This window comes from Platichthys flesus, chromosome 14 (genome assembly GCF_949316205.1).
Source record: "Platichthys flesus chromosome 14, fPlaFle2.1, whole genome shotgun sequence".
Taxonomy (NCBI): domain Eukaryota; kingdom Metazoa; phylum Chordata; class Actinopteri; order Pleuronectiformes; family Pleuronectidae; genus Platichthys; species Platichthys flesus.
Window position 1 is genome coordinate 17846455 of NC_084958.1, and position 12792 is coordinate 17859246.

The 12792-nt window shown below is 42.3% G+C and overlaps 1 protein-coding gene across 1 annotated transcript in view; it reads left to right on the forward strand.

The window, feature by feature from the left end:
- The window catches only part of b4galt2 (UDP-Gal:betaGlcNAc beta 1,4- galactosyltransferase, polypeptide 2), a 113853-nt gene that overhangs the window by 93826 nt on the left and 7235 nt on the right, over positions 1 to 12792 (forward strand). The window contains exon 7 of the mRNA XM_062405328.1: positions 8427 to 8531. Coding sequence (XP_062261312.1) covers positions 8427 to 8531 — 105 coding nt within the window. The remainder of the gene's footprint in view (positions 1 to 8426; positions 8532 to 12792) is intronic.

A 12792-nucleotide genomic window follows, 5' to 3' on the forward strand; every position in this document is an offset into this window, starting at 1 on the left:
TTCCACCATTAGAGTTGATATTTGTGTTTGTAAGTAAGTTGTCTCAGCAAACCCTTAGATGGAATCGCCATCAAATCTGATGGACATTCATTTCCCCTTCAGGATCGATTGTGAGGTTTTATCTCTTTACCTCCTATATAGAACCTCGTCTGGTCCACTACTTTTTCTTTATGGGAAAACACGCGATAACGTTTCATTGTACTTTAGTGCTCCTTAGCAATATGCTAACTTGCCCCGGGGGTCTTGAACTTGTATGATCTGTGTCTCCAGCTTACAGGCGAGTGGGCTCCGTCAGCGGTTGAGAGCAGCGGTTGAGATCGCAGTGTTTTGATCCCTTGATATCTGCCCTCTGTTGTTAAAAGGCACCAGGGTCTCAGGTTGCGAGCAGCCTGGTGTCCAGAAGTACCCCCCCCCCCCCCCCCCCTCTGATGACTTTCTGATAACCTCTCGAGAAAAAAGGAGCATCGACTAAATGACTGAATCGCTCTTTCATACTCCACCAGAGCACCTGCTCCCTGCAACCCTCCGTCCCTCTGCGTGCTTCCCACTCTTGCTCCCCTCCAGCGATTTCCCTTTTTATGCTGGTTTTGATGCCACAGACCCTGACATGGCCACTGCCTGAAATGGGTCCTGCTAGCTTACTGCCCGCCCGAGGGAACGAGCTGTTCCCGCTGCCCGAGCCTGCGGTGGAGAGGACACATTCCACTTAGATGACTCCCACTGCCACTTACCCATGACCCATTCCCCCGTCTAAATCTAAAACGATATTAAAGAGAGAGTAGAGGAGAGGTGAGGGCTTTTTTTTCCTCGCTCTATTCTCACCTCCCTGAACACGCAGTAGCCTTGGGTAGAGGCTGCACATCCCCCCAGGGCTTCCCCCGCTGACCAGCCTTCAATGCACACTCCCGTCTGTCCTCGCCCTCCTCCCACTAAACCTCCCACCAGTGGCTTTCAACATAAGCCTGAGCCAGCAACATGCACACACGCAGCCACAAGGAAGGCACATGCTCCCATGTTGCCTTGACTGTGATGTATGTGTCATGATATTTCTTGTATTAACACTTGCAAGCCTTTGACAACACTTTGTTGTTTTTGGATGTATCTGCCAGCCCAGAGTTGCTTGTTATTGTATTAATAAACTCATGAATATAGATTCATTCATTCAAATAGAATAAACCTATTTTTGTCCCCCAGACTCCAGTTAAGTCTAGAACATCCAGTTCATCCTATGAGATGATATATGACAACTCCATGTCTGCTGGCTGGACAGTTTCAGCTACACAATGTCACTTTATATTCATTCTTTCTGGACATCTCTGACCTATATAATGCGTAATAGGAATTTAAAGGCTTTACATGCCAGATGAAGGAATTATAACAGATTATAACAATGAAAGTTGGGCAGAGACTCAGGAGGTGACCTTTGAAGTGTCAGCGCTCATCAGTTAAACTTTCTATATGGAAAAATAGAAATTTGAAAACCCTATTTAATTTTCCAGTTTTCATTTAGAAGTTGTATATTGTGTGTTGCATAGTCCCACAATCCCCTTACATTGTTTTATCATGATATTTCAAATATTGATAATTGCAGGTTGATGCTGCTTCTTCTTCGTCTTCGTCTTCATCTTCTTCTTCTTCTTCTGGTTTATTGAGGGGTGGCAACTCACATCAGGTGCATTACCACCATACTGCTCTTCTCTCTCCCTTTGCATTTGTATTGATGGTTTAACTCTTAGGAAATGACTCTTTATTTCGCTCATAACACAACGGAGTACCAAGCTGCCTGGTCCTTTCTCGGAAACATCCTTGAAGCTAATGTTCCAGAAATCATGAGGAGAATTTAGCAGAAAATTGGCTGGAATTACAGCGACCATAAAACACAGCATATTTGTGCAAGAGACCATAAATTTAGGCCTTAAATGTATATTCTGTAGCTAAATTCAGTCCCCCAGTTCCTCCTCTGGGTCTCTGTACTTTTCTAATATTGCACTGATTTTATTTTATTAGCTTTTCAGGCTGATTTAGAGGTAGTAGCTTATCAATCTTACATCACTGCTCAGATCTCAGACAAATAATTTCCTTTAAAAAAAATTGCTACATTATTTAATATCCCTACTTGGAAAGTGTGCAATCTTTGATTTTGTGTAAAAAAAAAAGAAAACAAGCTGAAGGTTTCAAATCTGTCCTCTTTCTCCTCTTCACTCCCACATGCAGCACTTTTCCATTACTTTCTGTCTCTGCTGTGCATCCTTCAACCCACACCACCTCCTCTTCCTCCTCCTCCTCCCCCTCCTCCTCTTCCACTCTCTCATCTCATTTGTGGAGGAAGAGGGAACCGAGGCAGGACGTCAGACTTAACTCCCAATTCTCCTTCACTCCATTGCTCTAATGCAATTAACTCCACTGGTGGGAACAAGAGAGGAGAGCCTGAGAAAATTCCTGATTAATTCAATCAAGTAGATCCTCGTTGTGTGTGTGTGTTAGTGGGGGGGGGGGGGGGCGTGTTTGTCTGGACCACTTACCCAGAAGACACACAAACGCATGCAAACTCATGCACTCCTTCTTTGCCTTAGGCTGCAAATAAAACTTTTCATGGTGGGTCATATAATCAGGCAGAGATTTCTCCAAGGAGAGAGAAGCACTGGACTCTTCTCTCCACTTCACAAGATTAGGAGCTTCTCAAACGGACAAGGTGCTGCTGTTAGTTACGCCGTTTATACTATTGAATGGATTCACTCCACACTGCCCCTATATGGAGCCTTTAATAACCAGGGTAGCAGCTCAAACATGATAAAAATGTCTTATTTAAAATGTTTACTGTTTTAATTTCAGTACACAGAGCTTTTCTGTGACTGCCGGAGAATAGAAGGTGAATCATGTTTGATGCTTTTAATGGGAGGAAAAATGGAATTACACTCGTTCCTGTGAACCCTCTTGGGTAAAAAATGTATATATCCACACACGTCTGGACTAACACAAACCTCAACTCCGACTCAAGGATAAAGTGAACACATTGAGGTGGTTAAAGGTCGCTCTGACCTCACAAAACGTGTGTAGCCATAACTCTTCTTCTTGCATTCATGTACCTCCTCCATGTAAGTGGATAGGACAGTGACTAAAATAAAAGGTGCATATCAAATTAATTTAGTCAAAGATGGTGTCTCTCATTGTATGTAGATCTTCACACTGATGTAGGTTTGGTTTTAATTAGTTGTATAGCTATAGATATGTTAGCTTCATAGTGGGATAGTGGGAGGTAGTGGAGAAGCTTCTTTATGTGCAGTCTGGACAGACATGGGTGTAGGCTGTAACTTGACTGGTAAGAGGAGGTGAACAACCTCGGTTTAGAGGCTGTTGCTTTACTCTTACTGTGGCACAAATGTTCTTATTTAATACTGATCCAGTCTCTCTCTCGTCATTTCCACCTGTCTCCTGAAAAAAGTGCACAGAGGACCCGCCGACTTCGGGGAGCCGCCACCCACCCGCTGTGTTTCTGTGGAGGTGGCTGTCGAATGGTTCGGCTCAGGATAGTGTTCATCACACAGGAGACAGTGAAGAATCCCATCCTGCTTCTTCCCTGTGTCCTCAACGCTGTTGCATAATAATCACACTAGGCTGTCACGCAATGTTACTGCCTACTGCTGTCACAGCAGCTAGAAATAATCACTCCACCAATGTGGTGTGGTGTTGGAATGTGTGTATGCGTACGTGTGTGTGTGCGTGCGTGTGTGTGTGAGTGCGTGTGTGTGTGCACGCTTCTGCTCCAGTTGAAGTTTTGTTTTGGTCAAGGGCAGAAATCTCTGCTGTCGACAAGGAGGAGGAGAAGATAGTTGATTAGTTTCTACACAACACATTACAGCACACGCATGCATCCACACTCACACACACAACCCTGCAAGGTCACAGCTGAAGTGGGTGATTCTTTCACACATTATATTGCACCAACTTCATACATTACCTCTGAAACCACACACAACCTACTTCACAATCGTATGTGTGTGTGTGAGTGAGTGTCATTTTTATTACGAAGTGTCTCAGACCAGCATTTATATCGACAGACGCGGCCCACGCTCTGTATGAGACTCACAGAGTTTGTTGAACGCTGCAGGAGAAGTTAAGAGATATAGGATGAAACAAAAGTTACATATTTCCAAGAGGCACTGGTAATATTTATCCTCAGGCAAACACACTCTGACCAACCAACCTGTGTTCGAGAAGCCCCAAACAAACGGCTTCTATCGGAGGATTATTTTTATTTTGCTGTTGCCCACGTTGGACAAACAGAGAGGATGCCTCAGTATCTCACAGTCCAGTTAACTATCGCCTCCAACGCTTGAACATTTCCCACATCCCACAAGAGCTGAGCACAATGAGTTCCACTCCTTCTAATTATGCGAAAACACAGTTTAATTTGTTTCGTCCTTTCAGCAGATACACAGCAACAGTATCGCTCCTTTGGAGTTGTGTTTCTGTCCGTGTGATGAATTTCAGTCTAATTTCTTCTTTTCATTTCTGCTTATGTTTGCTGCTGCTTATTAAAAGTTTGATGAGAGACTGAACCATTTAAGATTTCGACCCAAAAACCCCAAACAGTGACTCTGGAGTGTCGAAGGCAGCTGCAAACTTCCAGTGCCTGTGCAGCCTCACTTTTCAGAAGCTTCCACGCATCTTAAGTCTGGTCCTCCGTAGATCTGTAATTTTCTTCAAACGTCTGCACACTTTCACATTTCCATTTCCTGAGAGTGATGAATTAGATTTAAACGGACAACCGCACATTGCCAATTAATAAAAAAAAACCTCACAGGCCTCAGTTAATATTTACTATTGCAGTCTGAGTTGCTCAGAATCACTGCCACCATTGAAATGATTTGATGTGGATGTTTGGCTCTGATGTAATTTGTGCTGTATCTGACGCTGAGAACTTTATTTATACTTTGAGTCAAAGAAAACTAATCATCAGAACTGCAGTTTTCTTTTAGTTATTTCTCCCTATAATAACCACAGTTTTAACGGTTGATAAGAGGAGAGAAAGAAGAGCATTTTAAGATGCAGAACCTCACATAACTTAATGTATAACTAAGCTTACTGAAAAGTTAAGGAAGTGGAGTCTTGCTCACCCTCACACTATTTGCACCATAATAAATCTGTAAATTATGCAAATGCATGCATGCTAACATGTGCATGCACACACGCGCACACACACACACACACACACACACACACACACACACACACACAGACAAAGGCAGTCATCTATGCAGTCGTGCCAATTCAGCAAAGAGAAGGAGAGAGAGGCAGAAGGTTTATTATTTAGTTTCTCAGTGAATTTATTTACGGGAGGGTTGTTTCATTGGAGTTTGAGTTTTGCATCTCTCGCTGGTAACTGTGCTTTTGAGAGGACAGGAGAAGAAGGAAGGGGAAATAAGCAAAGCCGTGAAGAGAAAAGCTCCTAGCAGGAGAGAAGAGGTGGAAAGAACAGAGGAGAGGATACAGGGAAGGAATACAGGAGGAGATGGACTGAGAAGGGGGGGGGGGATAAAGGGAAGGAAACTGTAGCAATAAACAACACAGCCTAGTTTAACATAAACACTAGTGGCAGGGAGAAACAGCTGGCGTATGGTGGCTCTGTCCAAAGTTCAAAAGTATTTACACCCTCGCCTCTAAAACTCATTAATTACTCTGCACATCCGTTCATCCATTATCTATACCACTTATCCTTTGAGGGTGGCAGGGGAGCTGGAACCAATCCCAGCTAACGACGGGTGAGAGGTGGGGTACAACCCAGATCGGTCGCCAGCTCGTTGCAGCGCGACACACAGAGACAAACAACCCTCTCACATTAACTCTCATGGGCAATTTGAGTGTCCAGCTCTGATAGGCTGTATGTCTTTGGCCTGTGAGTGAACCCGGAGGAAACAGACACAGGAAGAACATGTGAACTCCACAGAATGACTCTGTCCAGCTCACATGTTCGAACCCAGACTCATCTAACCAGTGCACCACCTTGCATGTCACATCAAAATTGTGTTACATGAGTGTCTGGCAATGGAGTCAGCTGTTTCCCTCTCTTTCCTCTCTTAACACTCAGATAAACCGAGCATTCCTGACTCTAGCTTCATATTTCAATCTTCTCGTGCAATCTTCTTGCAAAAAAATGAACAATTTCCCCAATGATCCGTAAATATCTGAAGAAAGCCGAAGTTAGTCATTCTTCAACAAAATAAAACATGATAATCATATTTTTGTTCTGCGTGATGTATAGACGATTGTTAGCAACCTCTCTGAACCTTTAATAAACTGTAAAGCCTCAAAAGCCCATTCATTCAAAAGAGAGATGAAATGAAATTTAAGAGGGGGAAGGGGGGAACGATTAAACAAGGGGGTAGAGAAGGAAGCAAGGAAACAAGAAATGTAAGATGTGAGAAGAAGAGAGGATGGACAATAAGCCAGAAGGGGGTCAGGCGTTCTGACGGAAGAGCAGGCATTTGAACGGTAGAGAAGAGTTGCTGAGGAGCAATATCAGGCCTGAATGCTTTCTGAGACCGAGTCTGCATCGGAGCGTCGCGGGCGGCGGATGAGAATTGCTCATTCCGTACAGACACACAATCCTCTATATGATTGCAAGTATGAATATCAATGTCTCCGTCAACCCCTGGGTTTAAACCAGGCTTTGTGTGGAACAGATCTGTAGTTCGTGTTAGCCCCGTTCTCCATTTGTTGTTGCATTAGATACAAATCTCTGTGCAGGTTTGCCCTTGTGTTGCATCTGGGCGATAATGCGACGCAACCACTCTGTGTCTCAAAGTCTCACACTTTGTTTTAACTGAAACTCGCTGTAAATCTCCGGCTTCTCTCCCAGCTGGTGTCCGTGAAGTTCACCGCTCCTGTTCTCTCTGTGTAGGTTTTACAGTAAAAGCTGTCAATGTCTGTTTTGTTTGGTGGTTTGTTGTGGTTTACAATGTTTGCCATATGGCTGCAATTTTCTCGAGGGGCTGTAAGTGAGACTTTTCCTGCAAGCCTTTCAGTAAAATGTCTGTAAAATGTCCGAGTGAGCCCATGTGAGAATACAGCAGGAGTTATTCTAGAAAATGTACCGCAAGCGAGTGGTGGTGTTGATGTAGTTTCAAACACACGACTTGAAACTGGAAGAATACAAATATCCCCCGATGAAAGGGAGGAGCCTACAAATAGACAAAGCCAATGAAGATGTCAACTTGGAAAGACAATCAGATTCGAGGGCTTTAGCGGTAAGACCCAATTTTCTGGACATTTTCCAGAGTTCATGTCTGAAAATGGCTCAGGAAAGAGTGATGGCAACTAAGGATTTGGGATTGTGGATATCTTTTGACATAGTTATGACTCGCTGTAATCTGTCATTGTTATTGCAGTGCAGATACGTGTATGCAGATTGTGGAGGTCAGCATGTTTGGGGTCAAAGATAAATAAGTTGAACTTGATCATCAGCGTGGCACTCGTTGTTCTGACTCCCTCAGCTGACCGAGCGACTGCAGCTACTGTGCAGTTACTGAGAAGTAATGGATTTGGTCTGAGTCGACAAAGAGATCCTATTTCAGTAATGGCTTTGGCACGAGATAAAATAAATTTGAAGCTGTGAAAAAAAGATATGTTTGAAAGTTCAGCTATTTAAGAGGCTTCTATAGTTTGAGTTAAATTAATGGGGTCTCTATCCTGGCAGGTATCAGTGGGGCTTGTTTTACTGGTGTTTTGTAAAAACAAAAAGTTTCCACGAGGAAACTGTGAAGAAAGATCTAATCCATCACTCCGCTCTTTCTACGCTTCCGCACTGGTGACAGACAGTGGCATTATGTTTTCAGTTTGTCCATCTGTTGGACCAGCTGTCCGTTTGTCTTCTTGTGAACACTAATACCTCAAGAACGCCTTTCTTCCTTTCTTTCTTTCTTTCTTTCGTTCTTTCTATCGTTCTTTCTTTTTTTCTTTCTTTCGTTCTTTCTTTCTATCTTTCTTTCTTTCTTCTAATTTGGTGCAAATGTTCAGTTTGACTCAGGGATGAACTGATTCAATTAATATATCTCTTAATATCTTAAGATGCCTAAAGAGGATCCTTGGCACGAATGTTCACGTATGGATTTATTACTATACAGAGATATGGATTCATTGGTTGGATTTTCACCTCAGGTCTGCCTTTGGGGAATTTTTTCAAATTGACTTGAACTCAAAGATGATATTGTTCGATTTCAGTGGTCAAAGGTGAGAGGTCACATAATTCCATGTTATTGTGAATGCAGAATGTCAGGAACACATGGACGGACCATAACCGCACTGGTGGGAGGAGGCACACAACCACAGGGCGGCTCTTCTAACTTATCTTCTAGTCTCCCTCTTTGCCTCTGTGTTTGTTTCCCTCTCTCTCCCTCTAATAGATGTGGTCTCTGGTTGTGTTGCAGGATCACTCTGAACGGGATGAAGGTGTCCAGGCCAGACGTTCGCATCGGCCGCTACAGAATGATTAAACACGAGAGAGACAAACACAACGAGCCCAACCCACAGAGGTACTGCATCACTGTCCAAGCTGCTTCTATGGCTTTGCATCGGGATCGACCCCACCGCCGCTTCTGTTCCACAGCTACACACTCTGCAAGCCTCGAACTTTTTCACAACTGTTTGAGAGAATTAGGAATGTGCGGCGCTGCGAATGGCACACTATGAATAACACGTCCTGATAATTAGTGTTAGCTACAGAGCAATATCACTGCTCAGAATGCATGAGCACAAGAAACAATGGGGGTCCAGCTGGGAGAGATGATAACACACTATCACGACTCGGTTCAATGTTGTATCGGATTTCATTCTGTCCATTTTTCCTAGTTAATCTGAGATGCTTCAAACGAGAAGACTTTCCTTTTGTTTTGCACTAAAATTGTAATTCACGTTAACATTTCTATGCTGCTTGGTTCTTTGCAATTAAGAATCTATTCTGAACCAGAGCTTTTCAGACCAATCAGCCTTCGATGGAGGAGGAGCTACTGGCAGCTCAGGGCAGGTCTCATGTGATCAGTTATATCAAAACAGGAAAGAATATATTCAATGAAATAAGATCAAAGAAAATAACACTGAAGACTCTTCTTGATGGTTTTTGTCTTTTTCCAACTGGCTTCTGCAAACACAGACAGATGGTTCTTTCAATCACCTGCTGAGGATTTTTTGAAAAAACCTATTCCTCTATTGGCTTCAAACAAAGCCTCCTCAGATGGCTCTGCATCGGGTTCAGGATTTGAGAGACATTCTTCTGTAATGATATAACATCATCACTCCTAACAGGATGCTTAAAGAGACAAGAAGCCGCTGAGGTGTGGACACATGCTGAATAAATAACATTTGTGGATTTCAAACATTTCTGGTTCTTTAAATTCATAGACAGTAAAACTGACTGTAGAGTCTAATTTGCTGCAAAGTCAGTGCGGTGGAAACAGCTGCATCCTCACACGGGGTCATCAGATAGACTAAGCACCAAATGATGAAGCAAAATAAAAGTAAAAAACTTCCTCTGCAGACTTGGACTTGGCCTTTCTGGTCAGTGACAGATCTGAAGATTTTGCAAAAACATTTTTCCAATAAAACAAAAATTGCTTTTCAGAGATATGGCCGCGGGGTTTATATGTTGCTCTTCTGGCTTCGTCCCTTCGAATTGCTGTTCAGACAAATGTGGAAAACTGCTTTCCCATATAAATGTGTTAGGGTTTGATGAATGAGAACCAATATGCTGAGATGAGCCCTTCTAGTCCCATTTATCACCAGGAGTATAGCACCTCATATTAAGCTGCTTAAACATGGATTATCGCTGTTAATTCTCCTCTAGAAAAGCCCTGTTTTCATGGCTGAATTGGCCGGTGCAGCGATGCCTCTCAACACAAGAATCGATAGCTGCTGCAGCTCAGGCACAATGAAGACATAGTGAACCCTGTTCTCTCCTCCAATATTGTTTTAGTTAGATTTCTTGTGAAATTATTTTGTGACAGTGTTTTGACAGGACTGCACCGCCTCGTGGTTTTAGCTGTGGCTCTTAAATTGGTTTATAAGATGATTAAAAAATTTCTGGCAGCGAAAGTCATGTGAGAGAGAAGTGACCGTTTTTGCTCATGCAGTAAACACAGATAAACAAATTGTGTCAGGTTTGCTTTGACTTTCTGATTTGCAGTTAAAAAAAAGGAATTCAAAGTTTGATTATTTTTCATTATTCATAAATAATTACATCTATATGGTACAAAGTACTGGGAAGCACCAAATCATATGGAGAGTTACATCCAGAGATCTCACTGTATTTTTCACATAAGTTGTTTTCCTGTTTTCCTGGCATTACACATTTTACAGCTAAATTAATCATGAGCTTTTTTCAGAAGTGAAAACGGAACTTTTGACTGTGGGAGTTAAACTACTTATATGAAGTAAAATAAGTTTCTTACCTTAACTGAAAACAGTCCCTGAAAAATACAACACCTACTGAGTGAGAATTTCAAAAATACTGAAAATGGTTTAGGTGAAATTGACACACAAAAAATAACTGAAATTATCTCACCTTCTTTTAAGAAATCTAAAGATAGATTTACTCAATGCTTATGCAAATAAGTAGCCAATGACTTATTAAGGAAAATGTGTTTTGTAACAAAAGTTGTTGATAAAATTAACATAGAAAACCTTACACTTCCCTCTGGCTTCACATTTATTGGTAGTTTATTGTTTTGGTATTTTGTCAAATTTCCATGTATTCAGCAGAATCTGATGTCTGTGAGAACTGCAACTTAGCCAAAGGTCAAGTCTGCTGCATCAACAGAAGAGAAATGAGACTTTCTTAGAGACATCAACATGTTTTGCTGCTGGAATAAGTGAAACGTCAGAACTTCATCTAGAAGGGGATTAACTTTCAAACTAGCAATCGATACTGTAAAACGGCCACAATATCTTCAATATGAAGAAGTCTGAAATAACCAGACCTGCACAATACGTCATCCATCATTGTTTTAAATGAGAGAGAGAGAGAGACAGAGAGATTCAACGATCCCTCAAAATTGCCCACTGAATGGACACCATAGAGATGGGAGCCGGCTAGGTCAGACCAGTCCAGTTGCCTTCATCAAAGTCAATAAATCATGTGTGCGTGTGTGTGTGCGTGCATGCGTGCTTGCAATGCGCACATGCATTTTACTTCCCCTTTTCCTCCTCCTCTCGCTCGCTCTACGCTCTTCTCTCCCTCTCTGGTCTGTGGACCAGACTTCCTCAACAAGAGGTGACCCCATCAGGGACACTATTTATCTGAAGCCGATACATTATTCATCACGGTAGCGAGGGGCGGAAAGTAACGGACCCATTAGTCGGCACATCCTCATTCCTGCAGCCCTTCTGGACACTCATTATACAGTCTCGGAAATTTCTGCTTAAAGGATATTTTTGAAAAGAAGTGGGATTTAGACTTGAATACAGCACAGTGGCTTGGAAGCATCAGGACGGTGTTAAAGGAGGGATGACCATCTCATGGCAGTGTTCAGGCAGTGTAGGCGAAGAGGGACAGTTTTTTTTTTTTTTTTTTTTTTTCTCAGTTGCTCTCGCTGTGTCTCTCTTCTGGCCTGAAATTGTATTCATCACTTTTTATCTCCTGAAGATAAGAAAAGATTTAAGTTCTTATTTAAAGCAGAGTGTTAATCTCGCAGTCCATCAACCATCTGGTATTTTCTTTGACTTCTTTGCACTCGTAGGAAACAGTTGAGCTTTTTAAAGTGTTTACTTCTTTCATTACCTTAATCTAGTGACTGAAGATGTTTCCTTCAATCAGCACTAAACACAAATTACAGCCTTGAAAAGGAAATATTGGGCAAATAGAAAATTTTACCTGAGGATAAGCTTGTAACTCATCAAAGTTATTACAGTTCATCCTCTGAGGGTCAGGAAGGTCTGTACCAGATTTATTGCAATCAACCTCAATAGGTATACAAATATTAAATCATTAGAAAGTCGTATAGTAAGTAAGTATATGAGTATATCTTCCAGGACCTTTGGGGATTTTTTTATGATTTCCCTATTTCTGAAAAAGTTGCATTTCCAATCCGTTTCCACCACTTTCTTTACCTCATGGAGCTTTACACACACAGGTCTGTTTTTTGCCTGGATACTCAACGTTATTTTAAGATGATCCTCATGACAGAGTAGATACGTGTAGAGTCATAGGTTCCTGGAAACGTCACGTTCACTTACCACACCAACAACCTCCAACATCAATTTGTCTTTTGGAAATATCTTAAAGCCCTGAGGCTGTACACGCAGAGGTCTGTCATTCATTACACAGATAAGCCGAGCGTCTGTCTCCGCTCAGTCTTCAGGTGCCGAGTTACCTCTGTTTTGATTCAGATTAACGATAGAGCATTTTGGGAGTGTTTTTCTGGAGTACCTGCATAATGTCCAGCGTTTAAGGGAAGCATCGTCTCGACTGCTTGATTAATGTTTACCGTCTCCCCCTACACACACACACACACACACACACACACACGTTTGCTCAAATATGCACACACTCTCACACAGGAGTCCATTCTCTCAGCCCTTTGAGGTGGTGGTTAAGCATAGAAATGAGACACTGGGCCGGCAGAAGGAAGAACGAGACATTCATCACCAGCAGCGAGTATCAGTTAGCATGCACACACACACACACACACACAGACACACACACAGACACACACCAACACACACAGTCCAAAGACAGTAACATATGAATGGAATATTGAACAGTGTTATTCATTCATCAGATCTTTATGCATAAGACGGGTT